The 23,612-nt window shown below is 44.8% G+C and overlaps 1 protein-coding gene across 3 annotated transcripts in view; it reads left to right on the plus strand.

Moving 5' to 3' along the window:
• NEDD9 (neural precursor cell expressed, developmentally down-regulated 9) overlaps positions 1-23,612 on the plus strand; it is a 503,823-nt gene that overhangs the window by 78,070 nt on the left and 402,141 nt on the right. For all 3 annotated transcript variants that reach the window (XR_009543054.1, XM_060163697.1, XM_060163696.1), the window contains exon 2: positions 7,276-7,722. Coding sequence is in view for 2 of the 3 variants with exons in the window: in XM_060163697.1 (XP_060019680.1) it covers positions 7,276-7,722 (447 nt within the window). In the remaining variant the exon portion in view is untranslated. The remainder of the gene's footprint in view (positions 1-7,275; positions 7,723-23,612) is intronic.

Raw genomic sequence — 23,612 nt, forward strand, 5'->3', positions numbered from 1 at the left:
ATATGTATTATTTATGATCATCAGAGTTGTGAGGAAAAGCTAATTTATTTTTCTCACATACTGCTAGCAATCAAATCCATCCTCCGCAAACGGCCAAGAAGTAATAGAAGTTGGCCGTGAAGTCACACATACCTGTGTACACGCACATGAAGAGGATGCTATGGCTAACCATCTTAGAGGATGTGAGGACTTGGGGCAAAGTAAATGACATGAATATTTAGAGAGAGTCCAAGATACTCATGTAAGCTTTATAACTACCATAGGGGTTTAGAAGCACTTTCCAGAAAATGAAAATCATCGGCTGAAATGCGGTCCAGGTGCTAAAGGGCTCTTTGGTGGCATGTGTTGGACACACCTCCCCAGGGGTCAGGAAGTATGAGCATCATATCTTCTAACTCCTAAACCTAAAAGCCTAGTGTCTACTACTTAACAGTCTCCAGAGGATTCAACTCTTAAAAAAATTCAACATTCCAGATATCCAGTGTAAACCAATATTCCAAGAATCAAAATCCAGACACTTGTAGATATCCATGTTTTCTGACTATGGCTGTGTCCTTCTCTGGGGAAATCCCGCATCCCCCTGTATCCTAAAGATGAGGGTAGGAGGAAGCCAAAGGGGTTGGATGGCCCTCAGACTGAGTTTTTTTTTAATTGAAGTAGAGTTGATTTGCAATATTGTGTTAGTTTCAGATGTACAGCAGAGTGATTCGGTCATACATATATATATGTATATATCTATATTCTTTTTTTCGATTCTTTTCCATTATAGTTTATTACAAGACACTATATTCGAAATCTTGTAATAAACTATAATGGAAAAGACCTAAGCTGGTTTTCGTCGGCAGACAAACATAAAAACACAGGATCCTTTCTTTCTCTTCTCCAGTGTGTCCTGAGACTGACCTTTCTGATACTCATCCCTCAGCCACTTCCTTTGGGACCGATTTTCTTGACAATGGCCATTTCCTTCTTTACTGTGTGTGTGCGCGCGTGTGTGTCCCTGCCAGAGTCCAGGGCTAAAGTTTGGGGGGTTGGGTACAGGAAAGCCACATTGTTGAGAATGTGGCAGCCCTGAGGCTTGGCAGGAGCTCCTGCACGATAAATATAGAATGAAGTAAAATAATAAGAGGAAGCTGGGCCATTGATGATGCTATCAGTCCGGGGGGGAGGGGGGGGACACACCAGGCATTGTGTCTCATTTTTCTTCAAACAGCAGCATGAATGGTCATGGAAATTATGTCACACACCTCTCTGTATTTGGAATAGCAGATAGTTTCCCTGGCAATAGGAGTAATAAGCTTTCTTGACATTTTGATAGTAGTGGAGGGAAAAAGAAAAGGGCAGGGAAGAGCAGGGTGGTGTGGAAATGATCACGTGACCTGGAGCTCTCTTTACTTGCTGTAATACTGCACGGCATTTTCTGCCCAGTCCTTGGGCATGGCCTGGGAACCAGGAACCGCAGGACCCAAACATTCTGGCGAAGCATGAACGGTGCTCGGTCATCTACCGCCAGATGCAGGTCGCCACACTAAAGGGAGAAAAGGCCTCTTACGGAGACCATTGTATTTAATCAGACGGGGATGGCCGGCTCCTCCTGGCCTTCCTGTTTGCTCAGTGGTTGTGGCACTAGCTGCAGCCTCCCCATCTACGTCATCATCCTGTTTTAACAGGGAGGGACGGGCTCTTTCCTGCTCGCCGTCTCCCACGTTCTCTGGCCGTGAGGCTTAGGTGACTTGGACGTGCCATTTATCTTTCTGGTTCTGTTAGTTCATCTTCCCATGTCCATTGGAAAATTTCAACCGAATATCTTGCTGACATCTCTAGAAAACCATTTCACCCTCTCTGTAGAGAACCAGGAAATCAGAGTCCAGAATCCATTTCAATTTAGCAAACACTTAGTGAGTGTGTATTTTGTTTCACACACTGGTTCTGAAAATGCCAAAGAAAGAACAGCTTCCCTGAACTTAAGGAGTTCCCAGTCTTGAAAGGGACAGTACAAGTCGTACTATAAGAAATACTGTCACAGAGAACTAGAAAGGAAAACAATGAGATAGATTTGGGGAAGAGAACTCTTCTGGTGATGTGGAAGATGAGTTTGGAGGTGGGAAGAGGTTGAACGCAGGAAAACCAGTTGGGTAGCAATTGTCATACCTTCCCCCCGCCCCCCCCCCCAAAAAAAGTTGCTGAGGACCTGAGCGAGGAGTGGCAGTGAGGAAGAAAAGCCAGGTCCCAGCTGACAGGTTCAGATTGTGAAGTGACTCAGCAAACCTGAGGCTCTGATCTTGGGCGGCCTTATGCCTGCTGTTAACTGAGAGAGATCAGGAGAAAGGGGTTTTGCACTTGTTGAGTGAGAGGTGAAGATACTCATTAGACAACTGGAAATATGGGACTGGAGAGCAGAGGAAATATCGAGGCTGGAGCTGTGGATCTGAGTGTTACCTGTGTGTTTAGATGCCATCGGCATGGATGAGACGTCCTGTAGAGAGCAAACTCATAGAGACGAGAGATCCCTTTGGAACATGATCACTAAAGGGACAGGAAAAGAGATTAGTCTGTGAAGGAGGAGAAAGATGAGCGGTCATGAGAACAAGGGAAGAGGGAGGACCGGGACGTGGAATCATGGGAACCAAGGACAGTTTCTTCTCAGAGATCGGGGTGGGGTCAATGCTAGAGGCTGCTACAATTAGGATCCCTCAAATAGGGTCTGTGACTCTAAATGCGGATTTCCCATCCTAATTAGAACCACAGCTTTTGTAGCACATGCCTCTGACTTTATCCAACACTGTCCTAATTCTGGAGCTGGAGACAAGAGGCCCGTGTTCTTAGCTCTGTGACCTTCTAGCCAGCTGACTTGGCAAATCATTAACTTCTTGGGCCTCATTTTTCTCATTTGTAAAGTGAACGAGTTGAACTGTAATTGTTTGAAGTGCCTCTGGCTTTCAAGTTCTATGACCCAACGGTTTGGGTGCTTTGCCAAGCTCTAGCTGCATTTCTAACTGCCAGCCTCTGGAGCCTAACCATCCAGCTGGATATAGGATTACAGAGCTCTCTTATCTTTCCTTGATGTGTTTCTGTGTTGACCTTTCCTGCCCTGGAGATAAATATCCCAGGGAGGGTGGGAGAAGGAGTAGGTCTTGAATAGACAGACTGCCTCTCCTGGCTTTCTGTAAGATATTCAGATAATCACCTTCTGACTTTGTGGCCTTAAGGAATCACATCTCTGCCCTGAAGGAAAGGGTCCCTCCACCTTGTCCTAGCCAGAGAAATTAACTCTTGATCTGCCTGTGCACTTTTAAATGAGAGGGTTTGTGTCCTGGCTGAAGTTAACTTTGCTGTTATCTCCTTACTAAACTCTTGCCTCAACGCACCAAGTATTTTCAAAAGCCAAGCTCTTGGGCTTCCCTGGTGGCGCAGTGGTTGAGAGTCCGCCTGCCGATGCAGGGGACACGGGTTCGTGCCCCGGTCTGGGAAGATCCCACATGCCGCGGAGCGGTTGGGCCCATGAGCCGTGGCCACTGAGCCTGCGTATCCGGAGCCTGTGCTCCGCGATGGAAGAGGCCACAGCAGTGAGAGGCCCGCGTACAGCAAAAAAAAAAAAAAAAAAAGCCAAGCTCTTTACCCCGTGTTATTCCGTACTTTCTGATGGATTGTACTCTTCTGGAATCTAATGAGATGTATCCATAATTTGTCCAGTAATGATAATAATATAATATCAATAATGTTATAATGATATAATATTAATAATATTGTGGTAATATTAATATAATGATATATCATTATAATTAATATAATTAATTATATAATAATTCGAATAGTGTTATATATTATATTAATATAATTGATTGATTATATTAATATAATATATAATAATACTATTAATTATATTAGTAATATATTATTATTTTGTCTCTTGAATGCAACCGATAGTTTCATTATTGTTGTTTAGAGGCAAATACTCAACAAGAGGTTACAGTGAGCAGAACTCATTATTAATTCAGAGAAGTACTGCTTCAAGATACAGTTCTCCTGAAGCGTAATTGTGAGCAAGAGAAATATCAGATGTGTATAAAAATATATATCATAACAACATTAGAATAGAACCAACCTTTGACAGAGAACTGTGGAGGTGATCCGCTAGGAAGCTGAAGATCAAAGCTCCATCAGCACATTAAATAAATAGTCATATCTTCCCAAGTCTCCCACGACGTTAAAGCACTTGACTGGAATTAACTCACTGAATGCTCACTGCAAACCCATGGCATAGGGATGTTACCCTCATTCTCATTTTACAGATGAGGAAATTAAGGTGCCAAGGGGAAGAGTAACCTGCCCAGGTCACACAGCCACGACCCCAAACCCCAGGAACTGGTTTATTCCGTAGACATGACAAAAGGAATTGTCACCTTCAGAGCTTTACCGTAAAACGGGATGGAGCCCAGTTAGGAGGACATTGTGTAGTAGAGCTAAGGTGGCTTAGAGCTCTGGAAAGAGAACTGAGCCAAGAGACCACAGTTCTCTTCCCATCTCTGACTCCACCGGTGTGGCCTTGGGCAGATGATAAACCGCCCCCCACCCCAGATCTGTTTCCTCATCTGTAAAACAGGGGGGTCAGGTCCAGGTGTTCTCTGAAGGTCTCAGGAGCCGTAACCTCCTGTGTGGGAGAGTGGCTGGCTGTAGACACTGGCTCCCTGTGGCCGGCACAGATATTAAATCACTTACTCCCATTCACCCGAGGCTGAGAATAACTCCCAGCATGTGAGGTGTCAAGCCGGCACCGGGTGCTTCCACTCGCGGCTGCCAAGCTCTCTGAATCCCAGTCTCTGGGAGTGGTGGTGGTGCGGGGGGAGGACAGCTAGTCAGAAATCACCTTGTGATCATCTTGTGCATCCGCAAGAGGCTCTCCAGGTTTTCCTGGAGAAGCAGCTCTGGATGCCTGTCTGGAAACAGGTTGCTGCTTAGCTGGTGGTGGGAAGGTCACTGGAACAGGAGACGAAGACCATCCAGAGCAGCCTTCGTACAGGGATTTCTATCTGCCTCGAGTCGGGCGTGGTCTGGGGCTCCACTTCATTGCTTGATGGAGCTCCGTGGACGTGACCCAACTCCGAATGCCTGGAGTTCATGTATGCTGATGAGGTCTGCGGTCCTTCACCTTCTACTGTTTTCTGTTTCTTTTCTTTCCCTTCTTGGTAGCCAATGTAATCGCACAGCTCTCCACCCTTGGCTCCCATAGGACTGGTTCCACCCCTATCACTTCTGACTTCACCACAGGGCCTCCTTGCCAGCCATTCCCAGTTGTTGAATGGGCCCCAGAGAAAGGGGTGGAGACCAGAGCCGTCAGCTCACCTCCTGTTCTATCATCACAATAAAACTTGGGTGGAGTAATTTCCTTCTGATCATTTAGGTACAAAGGACCAGCATCTTGTCTTCTTCAACTCGATGACTTTTCTTTCAATAACGGGACACCCAAACGATGGAAGAAGAGAAACAAGAGATTTTAGGATTAGGACACATCCTTAAATGGTTCCTCAAACCAGGATACGGTGCTGTATGGTTTTATCTTTCAGTATGTGGACTTTTAATTGTTAGAAGGAACACAGAGCTTCCTAGAATATAGATACTAAGTAAAACGTTCACCTGGAACTCAAAGCCCTCAGTATCCCTTTAGCTTCCCTTACTGCTCACCTGTCCACATCATAGACTTCCTGGATCAGAAAACTGTCAAGAACAAGGACTTCAACCTTATTCTTAAAGAGCATCACCAGACTTCCTGGGCACTGAGCTCTAGGGCTTCGTCTCTTTTCCTCACTGCCTAAGGGGACTGTGGTTAACAGTAAAAGTAGGAGCCCCTCAGCTGCTGACTGGGGGCAGACCCTCCCACGGCACAGCGCCTCCACAGCAGAGAACCAGCCCACAGTGCAAGACCCGCGGTTACGGGGCGGATTACAGGGGGAGATGATTAACGGATGTCAGTGGTAAAGGAATGAAAAGCATGAAGCTGAAAGATCGAATCCACATTTTTAGAGAAGAAAACAGGGGGCAGAAGTCCAAACAACAACAGCCCCCAGTGCCACGAATGTGTAGTCACAACACACTCCGGCCAATCAGCAGTCTTTTCCCCACAAGTGATCATCATCACAGTGACACCTAGTGCGTCCCAACTTCCTAGCGAAGCACTAGAGAGATCACTTGGAGTTTTCTGACGGCTTGCTATGAATTTACAACATTCCCCGACTCCTCTGTGTGCTGGGAAGGAGCAGGCATGGGGTGATGGCTGCCATCGTGCTGCGAAATGTGACTGATGCCAAGAAGTGAAATCTTTGGAGCCTTTGAAAGGCTTCCAGGAATGTCAGCATGTACTGCCTGCCCGCTCCCCGCTGAATGCCTACTTTGGCTGTCTACTTAGTACTGAGAGTGCCAGACAGGCCTTCACACAAAGAAAGAAAGTGTTTGGGGCCCATGAAAGGGGAAAGCAGAGCCTTTCCGATGTGAATGGTGAGATTCAAGAAGTAGGAAATGAAGTGGCAGGGTGAGGAGGGGCCCTCAGGAAAGGTAGGAATAAAAGACCAAAGAGGAAGCGATGGTATCTATCTACCTACGCGGGGTAACTTCTTTGTAGCTCCCCGCGATCAAATCTGGAGATGTAGACTTACCATCACACTACACTCCATGCTTGCTTCGCATGGAAAGATCGCTTGCTTGTAGATTCTCCACGTATCCAAGGACCTCTTGATCAACTGAGAATAAGAATTTTTATGCCCTGCCAAGTCAGAGATCAGTGTACCTCTGTTTCCATTTTAACACTGAATATCAAGGCCATTTGTGCTGCTTGTTGTTGGGGATTTTCTTTGACTCGTTTTACCTCCAATATATTAACAAAATAAGAGATGTCTGTTGTAGTACCTCTGAATATCTTGGAATATTTTATTCCTTCGACTGGGTTTAAGAAAGGAAGAGAAATGTTTTGTAGAATGAACCGTTCTCTAACCCTTAGCCATGCTACTCATAACTCCCTGGGCACAGCATGTACTGCTGGAAGAAAGCACTCTGTGGCATTCTGAGCTTTTCCAAGGAGGCGGTCTGATGTCATTGGTGGCAGACACAGTATGTATGGATCTGTCTTCTGTCTGCACCATCTGTTTTTCTCCTTACAGGCTATTGTTCAGATTCTTCTCTTCTCTCCAGGAAGTGTGCCTCTCCATAAGAGCACGGGCTTTAGGTGTTAAAGGGACTGAGCTACTATTCTAATGTGGATTCCCTCTGTTCTTTCCTTCCTAGAATCTTATGGCAAGGGCCTTGTACGACAACGTCCCAGAGTGTGCTGAGGAGCTGGCCTTTCGCAAGGGAGACATCCTGACTGTCATAGAGCAGAACACAGGAGGACTGGAAGGATGGTGGCTCTGCTCCTTACACGGTCGGCAAGGCATTGTCCCGGGCAACCGGGTGAAGCTTCTGATTGGCCCCGTGCAGGAGACCTCCTCCAGTCAGGACCCGCCTACTTCTGGACTGATGCACCAGCCCTTTGGCCAACAGAAGCTCTATCAAATGCCAAACCTCCAGGGCGCCCCTCGAGACACCATCTACCAAGTGCCACCTTCCTACCAAAGTCAGGGAATTTACCAAGTACCCACTGGCCATGGTACCCAGGAAAAAGATGTGTATCAAGTCCCACCATCAGTGCAGAGAGGCATTGCAGGGGCTAATGGTCCCCACTTAAGTAAAAAGGTGAGTGAACAACAGACTGGATTTTTGTTCTTAATTTTTTCCACTGTACTCAAAGCGTGTGTGTGTGTGTGTGTGTGTGTGTTTGCGCTCCTAAAATAAGAACTTGAAGCTTCCAAGAAGTACATCAAAGTAGTAAGTATATCTTCCAAGAAGTAAGAATATCTGAATACCTTAGCTTGAGTATTATTTTTCCATTCATTGGTCAGCAAAACCTTCTTGAACGCCCACCCTGTGCCAGGTACTGTTGATCCTTCACCATTATGAGTTCCCGAGCCATGCCAGGTCATAGGCATCATCAAGTGTTTCTCTCCAAATTTCTGATAGACCTGCTTTTAGACCTGGACTCTGCACTCAGTTTCCAGTCTTTTCTCTTTCTCCCTTGAGTGGTACAAGGCACCACATTTTGCACTGCCCTAACAATTTGAGATAAGTAGAAAATTGATTTAATTTCAAGCATCTGGTATATTTTCAATGCTTGTGATACAGTGATGAATTCAAGAGTGAATCTGGCCTCCATGATACTTACACTGTAGTAAGGAGACATAGGCAGACACTGAATGTCAGGTGGGGAATTGTGCTGTGAAGAAAATAATACCAGTGAACTTGTGGAGGGTAGTAGCCAACACAAAGTGATGCTCCTGGGAGCATTGCAGGGGAAGGCTTTTCTCTTCAGTTTGCTGGCAAATTCCAAGGGCCTACAATGGGTCCAGTGAGGTTTGGTATTAAGAAGGGACTAATTTAACAGAATAAGAAAAGATCCCTGAATCACAAGAGGAAAGATGCAGTTGGACGCCAGAAAGAGCTGTTGATGCTTAGAACATGACGTATACATGTGCCCTGCCTTGCGAAAACCTAATACAGCATTTGAATTTACAGTCCCAAGTAGATTATGGAATATCTATTTGCGTGATAATGGAATCCTCTGTTGGAAAAAATAAAGGAGGGGGTGATTTACTGTTGGATTCCTTAAATAACAAAGCCACGAATGTATTTTCAAATCACCTTTTATACAAAACGTGTGTTTTACAAAACACTGCTCAAGAGCACAGGTGTTACATAAGCTGAGTGTATAAACATTAGGAGGAATTCCTCAAGAAGTTAACAGTTTTCCGACTTGTATTGCCTGGGACAATGATCCCTGTCTGGGGGTCACAGACTGCGCCCGTGACCTTTCAAAGTCCTTCTCACCCCAGGGATTTTAGATTCAAAGGGAGAGTCAAACCAGGCCTCTGTCTCCAGAGGGAAAAAGAACAGTTGAAAGGTGTGACTATAAATAAATAACTTCTCTCATTCGTAGCCCTGCTTGTGTGCATCTTAAAAATAGCCCTCCCTCATCGGAGCTGGTGTGAGGCAGACAGGGGAGGCCGGCATGGGAAATGCTTGGCTGAAAGGTGGTGGGGTCTGAGCTTTCATCACAGTTTATTTTGGCAGGAAGGTGACATGTTTTTCTCTTTAGACTCTACCTTTTTAGTTCCAAGTCTGAAAAGTCTAAAACTTCGGACTTCCAGCCATGTCATTTGCTATAACTGTACTTCAGGTTTGTTCCTGGACCCTTGATCCATTTAGAGGGGAGAGAGTTTGACACACCTTCCCTTCGACGGAGGTTGGAGTGCCGGGGTTACCATCGGGCACTTGAACTCAGTGTTTTTGTTTTTGTTTTTAATTCTAAAATCAGTGGAAGGTTTTATGTTTAGCAAGAGGTAGGTGGTTCCTGTAGCGGGAAGCCAGCTTCCGGAAAGGCACTCTGCCAGCCCTCCCAGGGGACGCCACAGACCTGGGGGAGGCTTGACCAGAGCTCAGGGGTAGGCAGTGCCCCGAGTGCTGCGCTTCGAGCAGTCGGGGTCTGAGGTGGTAACGTGGTGAGGCAGGAGGGGACGGTCCTGGCTCTTCCCTGACAAACACCGTGTTCTCTAGGACACCTGACCTCGCCCTGAGTCACCTTAGTGCCACTGGTCCTCAGGCTGCCGCCTCCATCCTGTCCACTGGACCATTGGCTCACGCCCCATGGGAGTGGGTGTGCCCTTTCCTTTCCTCTCCCTCTCTTCCTTCTTTCCTTCTTTTCTCTCTCTCTCCCACCCCCTGTTTTTGCTTTCTTTCCCTCTCCCCCTTTCTTTCTTCCCTCCTTCCCTCCTTCCTTCCTTTGTAGTGGAGATGGCTTGGCTGCTAACAGGTGATTTTAACCTTCTGAGTAAAAACAGCTGCTTTAAAAACTTCCATCAACATCTCCCTCGGTGACGTTTCTGACTCAAGACCTTCTCAATGGGTGAGAATCATACTAATGACTTAAGCCACGGCTCCAAGAGTTCATCTCAGTACGGGGGATCCGGCAGGGTTTGCTTTGAGTTCTCATTGTAGTAGTTTTGCTGACTTACTAAACAGCCCCATACCCGTTTCTCTCTTTTAATTTCCCATCTGTAAAATGATGGTGAACCCAGAACTGGACATTCCTGGTGGCTTACGTCATAGTCCTTAAAAGTTATTAAAGGAGAGAAAGAGGAGGCAGTAGAATCTTGTTCTGAATCACTAAAGTGTGGTTCTAAAATCTTAGGGAACGTAAGAATCACCCAGAGAGCTAGAGAAGGTGAGTTGAGATGCAGATTCCCAGGCCCCCCCAGTGTCTAGCCCCAGGGCCGGGGAATCTGCATTTTAGTAAGCTCCTGGGATAGTTCTGGGGGAGGTGGTCCAGGACTGCACTTTGAGAAGCATTGTTACAGGGCCATGAAGGGGGTTGGATATGTTCCAATCTGTGATTCGGGACTTTCCACAGTTAAAGATTCCCTTGATGTTGCTACAGACTGCAGGCTTCAGAAGTTTTATCCACCACAGTTTTTTCTACTAATGAATCACATAGGAAAAAAAAAGACAGTGAATTCTGCCTTGTATCACTCCAACTTTGCTGTCTGGGAAACTCCAGCCCCCACCCACCTTCTTGCATTCTAGCCACGTAAAATGAGATTCATCACTTATTAAATCAGTGGTTAGAGAGAGAAAGAAAATCATATCATCTCCACCCTTTCCTGAAACAAGGAGACAGCATGAGGATTGTGAAAAGAGCCTGGGCTCTGGGGTGAGGGCGACTCCTGGTTCTGTTTCTTTGGTAGCTGTTAATCCCTTGGCAAGTTACTGAACTTCTTTAGACTTCAGTTTCCTCATCTGTCAAATGGGAATAATCATAACTATCTCCTAGGGTTGCTGTGAGAACTCAGTGAAACACTGTATGGAAAGGACCTGGCACAGAGTTGCACAAAGCAGGGGCTTAAAAAAAATTAGTGCCCCTTGCTTTGATTTTCTTTCCTTTCTCAGAGTTTATTTTGAACTGATCAGCCCTGTTTGTGTTTCATACTCTGCACTGAATATGCAACTACTCTATTGCTAACATATATTCTGTTCTCTTTGAGTGTGTGGCTCCCTCTTTGGTTCTCCAGAAATTTTGTACAGGGTGGAAAGAACTCTCAAAGTTTATACACTGACACCTTGACTTAATTTCATTGGTCTTTTTCACTCTGGGTTTTGTGTGCAGGGCCGTTTTATCCATTAGGCATTGTGGGCAGAATGCCGGAGGTCTACGAGAACGTTGGAGCACTGAATAAAAAGTCTTGGCTCCGAAATATGAAACACAAAAACTTCAAAATAGAAATTAATAAACGTTTAGACAAACGTGCAGGAAACAACACAACGTCAACCTCATTAACTGTCACATTTCGATGTCATAACTGTTTCATTACATGTGAAAACAATTTGTAGGTTAGATTTTTCTCTCTTTGCAAAGACTTCTAAATATGCCTGTGATTGCCAAGAACTCACAGGCATTTCTAAATTAAATGAATTACTCATAGTCCAATAATTTGAAAAGCTGAATTATATTTTTAAGAAGTGTCCTCGATTTTTTAAAGGCAAAATTGTAGTTAATATGGGACTGTGGTTTGGAGGGGACGATTTAGACCCAAACATCAAAAGCATAAGGTCTACAAAGGTCTAAAAGAGCTTAATTTCTCTCCTTCAAAGATCAAAACCTGCCACCTGACTTGATCCACTTTGTGCCTGACCTTCACAGGGAATTACGTGTGTTTCTCTGATTATTCTTTGGACATGTCGCTTTTATTCTAACTGGTGGAATTAGATTTGCTTTGCATCCTTCTGAAGATCAGTTTGGGGCTAAATTATGAATTCCATTAAGGCAGGCAGAGGCCATGGCTGTCTCTTTACTGCTATAGGCCAAGCTCACAGTAAACCATCAGCACACAGATAACGAGTGAATGCACAGGCAGAAGTGAGAAACGAAGCATTTAATTTGAGTTGACCTTTAAATAAGCTGAAAAGTGGTTCTGATCTTATCACCCCTTCACCATCACACACGAGTCAAATCCCGTGTCCAGCTCATTAGTCTGTTACGACATATGTCAGATTTTACATGGTCATTTTCCCCCAGAAGGCTGTTGGAGAGTGTCACCATCTGTTTTCTGAAACGTTAACTCTCCGTTCACAACAAGTGAGCATCCAAAGCATGATGTCACGTTCAACTTTTCTGAGGGCCTAACTTTTATGCATTTTGCCAAATTTAGACAACAAGATTAGTTAACACGTCTGTAGTCGTCTAAAAAGGAGAACCACACTTTTCCCACTGAGGAACAGTGCTTCCTTTACCTATGCTATTATGTATCTACTGCCTTTCCTCATCTGTGCTACCTGTGAACTCCTATTCATACTTTAAAACCCATTTCAATGTTCATCTCCTCTGTGAAGCTTTCTCTGCACCCCAACAGTTTCTCCTGCCTCTGTGGTCCCAAAATATGTTGTAATTTCACTTAATCTCAAGGGAGCACACAGGCTTATTAAAACTTTAATGGCCCACATTTATAGTGTGTATGATGGACTGGGCAAGTACTGCTTTGGGGGTGGCACTCAGTAAACTCAAGTAACAGTAGGATTTATCCAAACCCCATGACATCATCTTTAAAGACCATTTCCTACCTTCCAAGGTGAGACATAGCCCAATATTGGCAGGAAATGATTCAAAGATTTTAACCAGGTCTTCCAGGCCCATTCCTTGAAAGGTAACATAAGAACCATAAATAGTTTATGCTGCAATGTTTGTGCCTTCTTAGACGCTGAGTCATCATAAATTACACACACATGCGGGCACACACACACCCAAAGCCACTGGTTAGGGAACTGAGGACTTCCTTTATTGGGATGTGAAGCATTGCAAAATCTGGTTGCCCAGAACAACACTCATATACCAGCAAACCAACTGCTATATATTAGCAGTATGATTGTCTACCAACAAGTAAAAATAGATTAAGAGGAGATGAAAGCTCCCAGAGAAGATAAACTCTGACTTCACCTCACATTCCTTTGTTCCCTTCCTACACACACACAAAATCATACACACCCTCAAAAATACTGGGGAGAATCAGAGTTTGACAGGGCAGAGGGTACCTCCAGTTTCTTCGCTTATAAACTCAATAAAATATGACCCTGTTCCAGAATTATGCATTCCTATATAAAGATAATCCTGATTTAAATGAATTTTTTTCCTCAGTACCATGGCTTTTTAGTGTATGCAAAGAAGTGATTGTTCACCTAAAATCTCCACCCTCAAGAGTCAAGATAAAGTTTAAATCTTACACAAAATTCAAGGTCCTTGAGCATTTCAAGGGCTCTATGACCTCACTTCAAAAAGGAAAAGTATCTCTTCCCAGTTAAGTCACCCACGCCAGTGGAATGAGCAAACCGTGATCCTTCCTTAGAAATGAACAAAAGTCTTTTTTGTTTGGTCAATGCCAAGGCCTTTATAAAACTCATAGATAATGCATATTTCTAGGAAGGATTTAGTAACTTCTTACAAACTCACGACGAAGCGAACAGAGGTAATCTTCCTTCCTTCCCGAATGATTTCATGCTAAGTGACTGTGCTTATCGGAGAGACTAGGTCAGCATCATACGTAGTATGTTGGCTGGCTCAGTAGGTAATGCTCTATTTGTGAGGGAGAGAAAAGAATATGGAATTTTGGTGCTTTGACAGTAAAACTGAGACTTACTGTTGGTTGAATGCGTTTTTAAAAGCAGACTTGTCTGAGTCCCTTGTGCAAAATGCAGAGCTGGGCGCCTTCTTAAATAGCTGTGCCGTGAGCCTTGTTGTCCAGGTCCCCGTCCAGAGAGGCACCCTGCTCCTGTCTAAGGGGCGCAGGTGCGACTCACTCGGGACATGTATGTCTCCCTTCAAAGCTGTGATTCCAGCAACGTATGAAGGGCACCAAGGAGTCCCATCTTTAAAGGGACCCCACAGTCGATCAATTTTTGAAGCCAAAACAAATCCCTTAGCAAGGCCATCATCACATCGGATTTATCTGAATAATTTTTATAATACTTGCTTTTCTTAAAGCATGGTGTGCTTAAACCAGTTATTTCTCAGAGTAGTTACGCGTTTTCACGTTTCAGCATGTTATTAAGCTACTCACTTCTTTTAAGGATCATTTTAGATCTAAAGTGGGGTGACTTGCAGGTGCCTTTGAGCTTGGTCGCACATTAGGGGCGTTACGTGCATAATCTCATCTAACCCTCCCAACAGTCTCACTAGGTGTTCGTCACAGCCTCCACTTTACAGGGTAGGAATCTGAGGTCTGAGAAGTGAACTTGCTGAGGGACATACCTCTAGGAAGAGGCAGGATTGATACTTGAGCCCACGTCTGTCTGACTCTGAAGCTAATGACTTTTACGTCCCAGCTAATGGTTGATGTTGCCAAGCCCTAAAATAAGAGGGCATATTTAAACACCAGAACCCTGTGTGCTAAAAAGCATCCTGTTGGTCAGAAAGAATGAAAGGCACTGCCAAAGGCTCCCACCTCAGATCCAGAGCATAGCCTCAATGCTGAAGGAGTCTGAGTTAACGACCAAGGAGATGCCCGCCACCCGGCTGCAGTCACTTGCTTCAGGGCAGGCCGACCCTCAGAAGGCCTGAGTGGGTCATCAAGGTGCTGTAAAGACCGTGGTACCAACGTACTGCTACATTGGCTTTCTCTGCCATTGGAAACACCGTCTTTTCAAATGACTTCACATTGCTCCAAGTGAATAACTTCATTTAACCAGATACAGTCAAATCTCCCAGAACTGGCTTGCCAGTGTGAAAGGGACACCCCCAAAATATAAGATACCCAGATTTCAAGTTTCGCTTCTCAAATAAGGAAGTGACTTTCTTTAGGAGTATTTATTTGTGAAGTTAGGGAAGTATTTATGTGTAAGTTAATCTGTCTCACCGTGTAGCCTATAAACACTGTGTAGCCAGCGTGGCACTGGAAGGGGGGGGCCCCGATGGGCTGCTGGACCCCATTAACCGAGGTGCTCCTTCACACCCCTGTGGCCATCGAGCTGAATAACCTCTGAACTTTAGTCCCCTCAACTGTGAAATGGAAAGTAGGGTTGGATTATCGCTTAATGGTCTTGGCTAAAATTTTATGACCCAGACAGCCTTATCTGATTCTTTCCCAGAGTCACTTGAAAAGTTTAGTAAGATGACTTGGCCTCAAGATTCTTAAGAAAGAAGAAAAGACACTCAGGCGCTGCTGTAAATTTCAGTTGACCCCTACGTTTTGGCATATCCTTCTTTTACCTTCCTTTAGGATCCTGTCCACCTTTTATCTGGAAACCGCAGTCTCCTTCAGAGGATAGAACCATGTCTTAGAAAGCAAGGAGCAGGCAGGAGCACGGGAGAGGGGGGTCTGGGGTGCTGAGCGGGGGGCCACAGAGTTCGCGGACTTGGTCCCATACATGAGAACGCTTCCGGGGAGCGTCCCGTTAAGAACTCTCCTCCCTGCTTTGTTACCAAGAGCTAAGAAAGTGTGTCATCCTGGAACTCGTTTTCTGCCCATTTTCCTCTGTTTCACCCTCTCGCCTTGGGTGAGACCCTTGATGAGTCTGATGCCTCTTGAAGCGACAGACCTGCCGCAGCCTTGGGTCAGCGCCGTTCAGAGCTGGCAACAAGTTCTGCCATGTGAGCTGTTTGCTCCATCCTCCATCATGTCGGGTCTCCCAGTTAAGTCACAGCGTCTTTCCTGTCCCTATTTAGGAGGAGACGATACCCATAGGCACCTGGGTGCAGAAATTCCCATCCCTTTCCTCTTTCCATAATCGCATCCCTTGAGGGCTGTCTGTGAGCACCTCTCTAAAACCCAATTCAAAATCTAGATTTAGTGCTTCGTGGTTTATTGAATTTATTTGGACAAAAAAAGAACCAAAATGCTCGTGCCTTTTATAGTTTTCACTCAAAGAACATTTCGGTCCATGAGATATAAAAAAATGGCTGTGCTGTGCCCATCTCTGTCCCAGACTGTATTCAGCTTCGTCCAGAGAAACACCTCAAACACTTGCAGAACCCAGGAGTCATTTCCCGTCATGTTCTTTCATGTTTAAACGCTTCTAGCTGCTCCTTGGCGCTTGGTCACTCCATAACTAAATATTGCTTTAGCACTTGCTACACAAAGAGCTTCCTGAAAGCAGCAGGGGAGACATGCTGGAGGCCTGACAATCGGGGCACTGTTTGTATGCAGTGGTTTGCCGCCCGAACGCTGTGTCAAAGGAAAGGGACCCAAGAGCGCCATTCTACCTCTGAGCTTTCAGCTGTGACTCATTTGAAAAAAGAGCCTGGCCGTGATTTAGACGTGGCTAGCAAAAGGCTACGTTCTAACATAAAATCAGACATCAAAATGTCTTTGAGGGAAAGTAAATCACCTCCCAAAATACAGGGGGAGAAATCTTGATGAGCACGAGAGAAGCAGTAGGAAGGGTTAACGGTGCACAGGGCCCATGAGGGTGTATTTTAAAGGCCGGACTCAGTTTTCATTATATTGTTGCTATAACAAGTAAATAAATGAGCTCACTGCTACACCCAAGTGGGGCAGAAAGAATTTATAGAGAATTAATAAATCCAGTCAGAGAAAAGCAACAAGTAATCTTGGATTTTAAACAGACAAACCTCCATAACTTTGCAGTTTCTGAAAATGGGATCCAAGTTCTAATGAGCAGCCAGTGATAATTCTGATGTTTCTTTTCCTAGGGTTTTCTTTAAAGGGAAAGGGTCACACAGTTCATGGGCTTTAAGACAAAGAAGTTATTATAAGATCAAATAAATACTGTGGTGGCTCTGTTAATGCTTTTTAAGGGCATTTCAGTGAAATAAGTCCTTTCCAACAGGCAGTTTTAGAAATCAAAATACTCTTGTTAATGTACAGGTCCCAGAGATAGTATAAATAAAACTGGGTGTCAAGGAATTAAAGAAAGACAGGAAGCAATGTAATTTTACTTTCCACATATGTCTAGAAAAATGCAAAAGATGGCTGCTAATCAGGGAGGCCTGCTTTTGCGTTCAGATGATCTTAGGTGCTGTTAATGGCGAGGTTATAAATCTGTACTGTAATCATCATGGACCACCTGGGCTGCCCAGTTCTTGGCTAGGCCTTGGGGCAGAACACCAGGAGCTGGTTACACACCTTCCTGCTCTGCCGGGATCCGTGGGTAGAACCCCACTGGGCCATTATCGAGGCATTATCTAGATATCAGAAGCAAAGCATGGTGTCATTCACACCATTCCTAATGTTGCTTTGGATTGTAGAGACTTAGACACAATTAAATCATGGGATACAGAAACTTAAAAGAGTGACAGAAGACTCCTCCCTATACCCCTCCAAGTGGGATTTCATATTACTTTTTAAAATTTTGTTAAAGTTATAAAAAATTCTATTTTTATGATTTTGAATTTCTTTTTTGATACGTACATACATCCAATGTAGAACTATGAAGAATAATAGTGATACACTAGAACAGGACCAATGCCGCCGAAGTTCCCTGTGCTTCTCGCCATCCCATCTTGGTCTCATCCACTCTACCCAATTCTTTCAGTCAAACAGGAGGGTTTTTCTGCATCCTTTTTACTGTTTTGTTCTTCTTTCGGGTTGCTGATAGCATGGAAGGAGGGAAAGAGTCAAAACAGGGGCGAGCGTTGGAGGAGAGAAATGAGAGTTTGTGATAAGTATGTGAGCAGTAGGGCTTGTGCAAGGGAGCACAGAACATGGCGGGACCTGAGACCCTATTAATCGGCTTTCACAGGGTCGGTGGGTGGGCAAGGAGGATCTGCCTTCATGAATGGTACAGCCTGCTCCCTTCCCACTTCCCCTAGCGCACCCCTGAATGGGCAGCATCTGGCTGAAGCTCTCCTAACCACAGGGCCTCTGTTTCTGCTATGCCCCATCCCAGGCTCCCACCAGCTCAGCTTTAAGGAGGCAAACTAGATGCCCAAGGGAAGCAGCACGCCCAAGTAGACTTGCTGAGACCTTGGTACAAGTGATACCATGTGAACAGAAGTTGTCTTTCTAGAAAGCGTTTTGCTTCTAGACATTCCTCATGGGTGTGCGTCCTACTTCTCGGTGAGATCCTCTTGACACACCCAGCATGTGCTCTTCCACCAAAAAGAAATGCAGAGGAGAAATTCAATAACGTCTCTTGGGTTTGGGACTTTGCTGTCTTTCTCTTGGATAAATATCTTTATCTCTCAGATTATAAAGCACGTTTTCTCCTGGGGTTTTCCACTGGTGTGTCTTGTGCTGTTACGGTGATAACTGTGACAATGGCAACACTGATATGACCAGAGTAAAATAGTAACCCAAGTCAATACACTGCTGATCACCAAGGGCAAAAGTCTCTTGTCATCTATCACTTTAATTTGAAATTCCCATTGCCTCGTAGACCTCACTGGGAACACTGTATACATTTGTGAAGATTAGTCTCTTTTTCCATGACTTAAATCTAGGGATGATTCAATTTTGTATTCCCCTACGGTTTAATCATGAAACATTTTGAAAGCAAACAGCCTTGAGATCTGTGATCACCAAGACAGAAACATCCTCATCCTATTTGGAAGGAAGCAGGAATGGGCTGTTTTGTTCTTGTTTCTGCTGCCTTGTCTCCCGAATTCCTAGTTATCTTTGATTGTGTGTTGGACATCTGTGGTTTTTAAAAAATATTTGCAGAAATAATACAAGGCCTGTAAAGCTGTTCAGAGAGAGTAAAAATCCAGAGAGGATTTTACCTGCTCTGCCAGCCTCACAGACACACATAAATCTGATTTCAGGCTTTGAGATGTCCTCGCCAAGCCTGATGACGCAGAACCTAGCTTTAGCCTGTACAAGGGTAGGTTCACTTCCAGCTACTCCTTACTTTCGCATGTGGCCCTTAGGGTCCCAACCCAAACTGCGGGTTGGTTATCAGGGTCCCTACCTTGGTGAGCCCTAGAGTCCAATGTTTCCCTTCCCCCATAGAAGCTGAAAAAACACAGTGTAGCCCCTCAGACCTGTCTTAGATCAGCAAATGCCACCAGAGAAAAAGCAGCCTCAAAATGTGGGCTCCCCTCTATGAATTCCTTCTCCACTTTTCAGTTTTGACCTGGTAATCCTTTACTATCTTTTAACTTTTGATGTTATCAAGAAGAGTTTTCATATATTCTCCTCACTTTTTTAAAGCTGTCTTCATTAGGGGGATTGATCTGAATTACCTAGTCCACAGTTTAAGCCCAAAAGTAAACTCTGCTTAACCTAGGTAACAATTATGATAAAAATAGCTGAGGCCTACGGGTTTATGCTTTGCCAGGTACTTTATGTACTTGGTCTCATTTAATACTCCTAATAGCCTCTAAGTATTATTACTTCTGTTTTACTAATGAGGAAACAGGCCAGGAAATACCTTGGTCATGTCGTCACAGCTGCTAAGTGGTAGAGCAAGGATCTAGATCCAGCTCTGCCTGGGTCCAGCTTACGTTCTCAATCACTCCCCTCATCAGACCTAATCCTTTCAATGAGCCAAAGACCCAATGTGGCCTTGGCCTTTGGTAGAAGACTTCATGCAACACGGGCCTGTCACATATTTTCAGAACTAGAGAAAGTATGACTCCTCTTCCTTTCTATTGTATTTTTTTTTTCTGATGTTAAGGTAAAAAGCAGAGTTAGTTTTCATTTCTTTTTGTAAAACTCCCCCATATATTTCTGGCTTGTGGCTGAGAAGAACACAGGTGTTTGGGTCACATGCAAGCTCTAGATTGAGGAAAAGGAAACCATCTAGTGGCCCTTCTTTGCCGCCATCCAACCGTGGTTTGTACCAGATAGTGGTGCAGGTGATAATTCTTCCATGGTGTCTGATTTCTCAACTTTACCTAACATTCACCCTGCTTTCTTGGCCACGCCACTTGCCCAGCACTACCATGCATGGCTGATAAAGACATGTCCCTTATCCCATGGGCCCCGCTCATCCTAGAGCTGACTTACCTGGAAACCAACCTCATCCTCTACAGGCAGACCTGTTTAGTGTCCTCTCCAGATCCACACCAGTTTGCTTAAGAAAAGCCTTGAGTTTTCCTTTAGTTCATTAATATATTCAGTCAATACGTTTATCTAAGATCTACTATATTCAAGGCACTGTGCTAGGCCCTGCTGTTTATATACAAATGGAGGAGAAATGGTCTCTGTCTCCACAATGCGAAGAGAAGAGATGGTCTGAAACAGTGAAACCTCAAGGGTTAAGCAGTGTTAGAGATGTATATGCACACGTGGAAGTTTCCAAGGACGGAGATATTGTATCTGTCTGAGAAAGGCTTTGTGGGAGAGAGGCACTCAGGTTGGCCCTGAAAATTGAATGAAGTTTGCACATGAGGAAAGAAAGATGAGCGTCTTGGACAAAGACACAGTGTGTGTGAAGACGCAGAGGTGTGGCACGCAGGGCACCTGTGAAAAATGGAGTGGTTCAGTCTTGCCAAAGCACAGAACTAGTGAAGAGCTTTCAGGTCCTGCCCTCGGACTGAGAAGGAAGGAAGAAATACACAGATGAAAGCAAGGACTGGGCACCCTGGGGGCCAGAGACGTGTCGTTTGGCCAAGATGCTGTTTGAAATATTTGAGCCAATTTCCAAAATCAGATATCACATAAAAATCCAGATTTCTTTCTTCTTTAATCATTTAAATTTTATTTATTTTTTACACAGCAGGTTCTTATTAGCTATCTATTTTATACATATTAGTGTATACATGTCAATGCCAATCTCCCAATTCATCTCACTACCACCCCCCACCTCCAGTTTCCCCCCTTGGTGTCCATACGTTTCTTCTCTACATCTGTGTCTCTATTTCTGCCCTGCAAACCAGTTCATCTGTACCATTTTTCTAGCTTCCACATATATGCATTAATATATATTTGTTTTTCTCATGCTGACTTACTTCACTGTGTATGACAGTCTCTAGATCCCTCCACATCTCTACAAATGACCCAATTTCGTTCCTTTTTATGGCTGAGTAATATTCCATTGTATCTATGTACCACATCTTCTTTATCCATTCGTCTGTCGATGAGCATTTCGGTTGCTTCCATGACCTGGCTATTGTGAATAGTGCTGCAATGAACATTGGGGTGCATGTGTCTTTTTGAATTACAGTTTTCTCTGAGTATATGCCCAGCAGTGGGATTGCTGGGTCATATGGTAAATCTATTTTTAGTTTTTTAAGGAACCTCCCTCTGACTTCTCATGAAAATTGGAAAGATCTGGCAACACAGGGAGTATTTTTTCAGGATGGTGGTCGGCTGGAGCTGAGGACTGGCTGCCACCTTTCAAAGAGTACGAATTCTGTGCCCCCAACACAGGGTCCCGGCTTATCTCTCCCTTCACCCAGCCTGCTCAGCCCACAGGCATCTAAGCGTAAGGCCCTGGCTCTGCTACAGGTGCAGACTCAAGCCAACTGAATGTGGAGACACGAATGACAGACCTCAGGGCTCTGTCCCAGCGCACTGACTCTCACACCTGATGGTTTTCAGGGTTCCCTAGCCCTCGCTGCTACCCCAGACACAGACTCCCTTTTCAAATTTCAGCATGCACGGCTCTCAAAATTATGAGACTCAGAAGTCTTAACAGCATCTCTAAAAAGCTCGTGCTGCCCAGAATCTGAGGCTCAAAATGGTGTGAATCAAAGTGTGTGTGGGGGGGGTAAGTCATGTTTGTTTGTTTGTCTTCTACAAGCGGAATTGGTAGAGAGCTAACGTGACCCCAGTCTCCAGGCTTTAGATCCTCCCCTGCCGGGGTCCGGCCTCCGAGATTTAGTCCGTGGACTCTTCCCTTTCTAAACGTCTATAGTCTGCCCTTCTCTGCTTCATAGCTCTTCTCAAAGTGTCCACCTTCAGACTCTTCCATTAGTTGACAAGAACAGTATACTAACATCCAAGGGAGGTTGGATCCCTCATCTGGACAGAAAATCCATATTTGGACAATGCACATCCTCTCCAGGGCAACCAGGAAAGTAGGCGGTCATAGAGCCCTGGGGAGCCCACGGTTCAGCCCCCTTTGTGGCAACGCTAAAGAGCTAAGAGGTCAGTTTGGTAATTCCTAAGGCTAAGCCCTTATAACTATAAATAAATACGCAGAATGAAAGGAATGCAGGAAAGAAAAACAAATGGAGGAAAAAAGGAAATGAAAAACCTGACTTGATTTCATTGAGAAAATTAGTTTTTAAGATGCCCTTTGTGTAGCAATTACATCAGTGCCTTGCCGTGCAAATGCCCAGGAGATTTCTTCCCAAATGTACATCCCCTTAGCTAGACCTTGGTGTTCCTCATAGGCTGAGGTTCAGTAATCCTGGGAAAGTAGAAAGGTTTTTGTGGACTGTGTCAAGCAGGAAGAAAAGGCCTTATGAACCACAAAACTGGATACTTTGTAAGGTACAGAACAGTCAGCACTTTCCTCTGAGGAGAGAACACACAATTGGCATGAAAGTGACCCAAGCAATGGGGTGAGTTGGAGAAGGTCCAAAAGTAGAGGAGGTCCAGCTCCTTTTGTTCTCTGGGGCGTCACAAAGGGGCTCACTCTGTGCCCTGCCTGTGTCTGACCAGATGCACAGCCCCGGTCCCATTTCCACGCCATTTGTGGACCGATGCGAATTAGATAGTAACATCAGGATGCTGGCATCGGGGAAGGTTGTGTTTTGTTGGCTTTTTCCCCCTGTGGTTTTTCACCATCTGTTTCTTTTAATGCATAAACAAGGAAAATGACTGGTTTGGAATGCAAAGTTTTTAAAAAACCAGATGACCACAGGCATCCTCTAAATGAGAAAGAGAGAGCACGCGGGGGGTTCTGTGACATTTGTCAGGAAGCGAGACCTTAAATACTGGGAAGCATTAATGCTCCCTGCCAGGGACGATCTGCAAAGGCAGGGCAGAGCCTCGCTGGCGACCCGCCTTCCTGAGGTTGTGCCTTATGTTTACATGTCACCAAGCGCTATTTTCAGATAGTAGCACCACCCCATCTATCTCCCAGCCCCGCTCCCTTTTTTAAACTAAAGATGAAACCCGTCTGCTGGCCTTCAGCATAACCAGCCTTGGTTTTCCATTAGCGTTATTACTAACTTGGCAACCTTGGATAGAAGCCACTCTTAGAAACTTGTAGACTGAACAAAAGCTGCGCTGTGAGCAGGTTTTATTAAACAGCCAAAACAGAGAGCTATAAATAGAGGAGCTGATGAGATAGACCAAGAGAAGATGCTTCATTTCTCTCCTGGACAATAGCGAGTGAAGAAAAAAATTATATAAGGGCATTGGGAACACAGTGTATCTTTCTTGAGCAAAGAGCAGCCTGCTTTAAAAAGGAAGATTTGCTCTGCACAGCACAGTAGCCACTTTGTAAACTGGTTCTGTATGTTGCATGCCAACAAACCTTAAAGCAAGAGATTCCTTTTTCAAACCCGAGGCAGTGGCGAGATTGGATGGGATGGTGGCTGCATACTGATCTCGTTTACCTTCATTGCAAGCCATAATCAGCTACAAGCACCAGGGATTTAAAAGCAAATTGAACCCGGGCATTTAGAGCCCCCA

This window comes from Lagenorhynchus albirostris, chromosome 10 (genome assembly GCF_949774975.1).
Source record: "Lagenorhynchus albirostris chromosome 10, mLagAlb1.1, whole genome shotgun sequence".
In the NCBI taxonomy this organism is placed as follows: Eukaryota; Metazoa; Chordata; class Mammalia; order Artiodactyla; family Delphinidae; genus Lagenorhynchus; species Lagenorhynchus albirostris.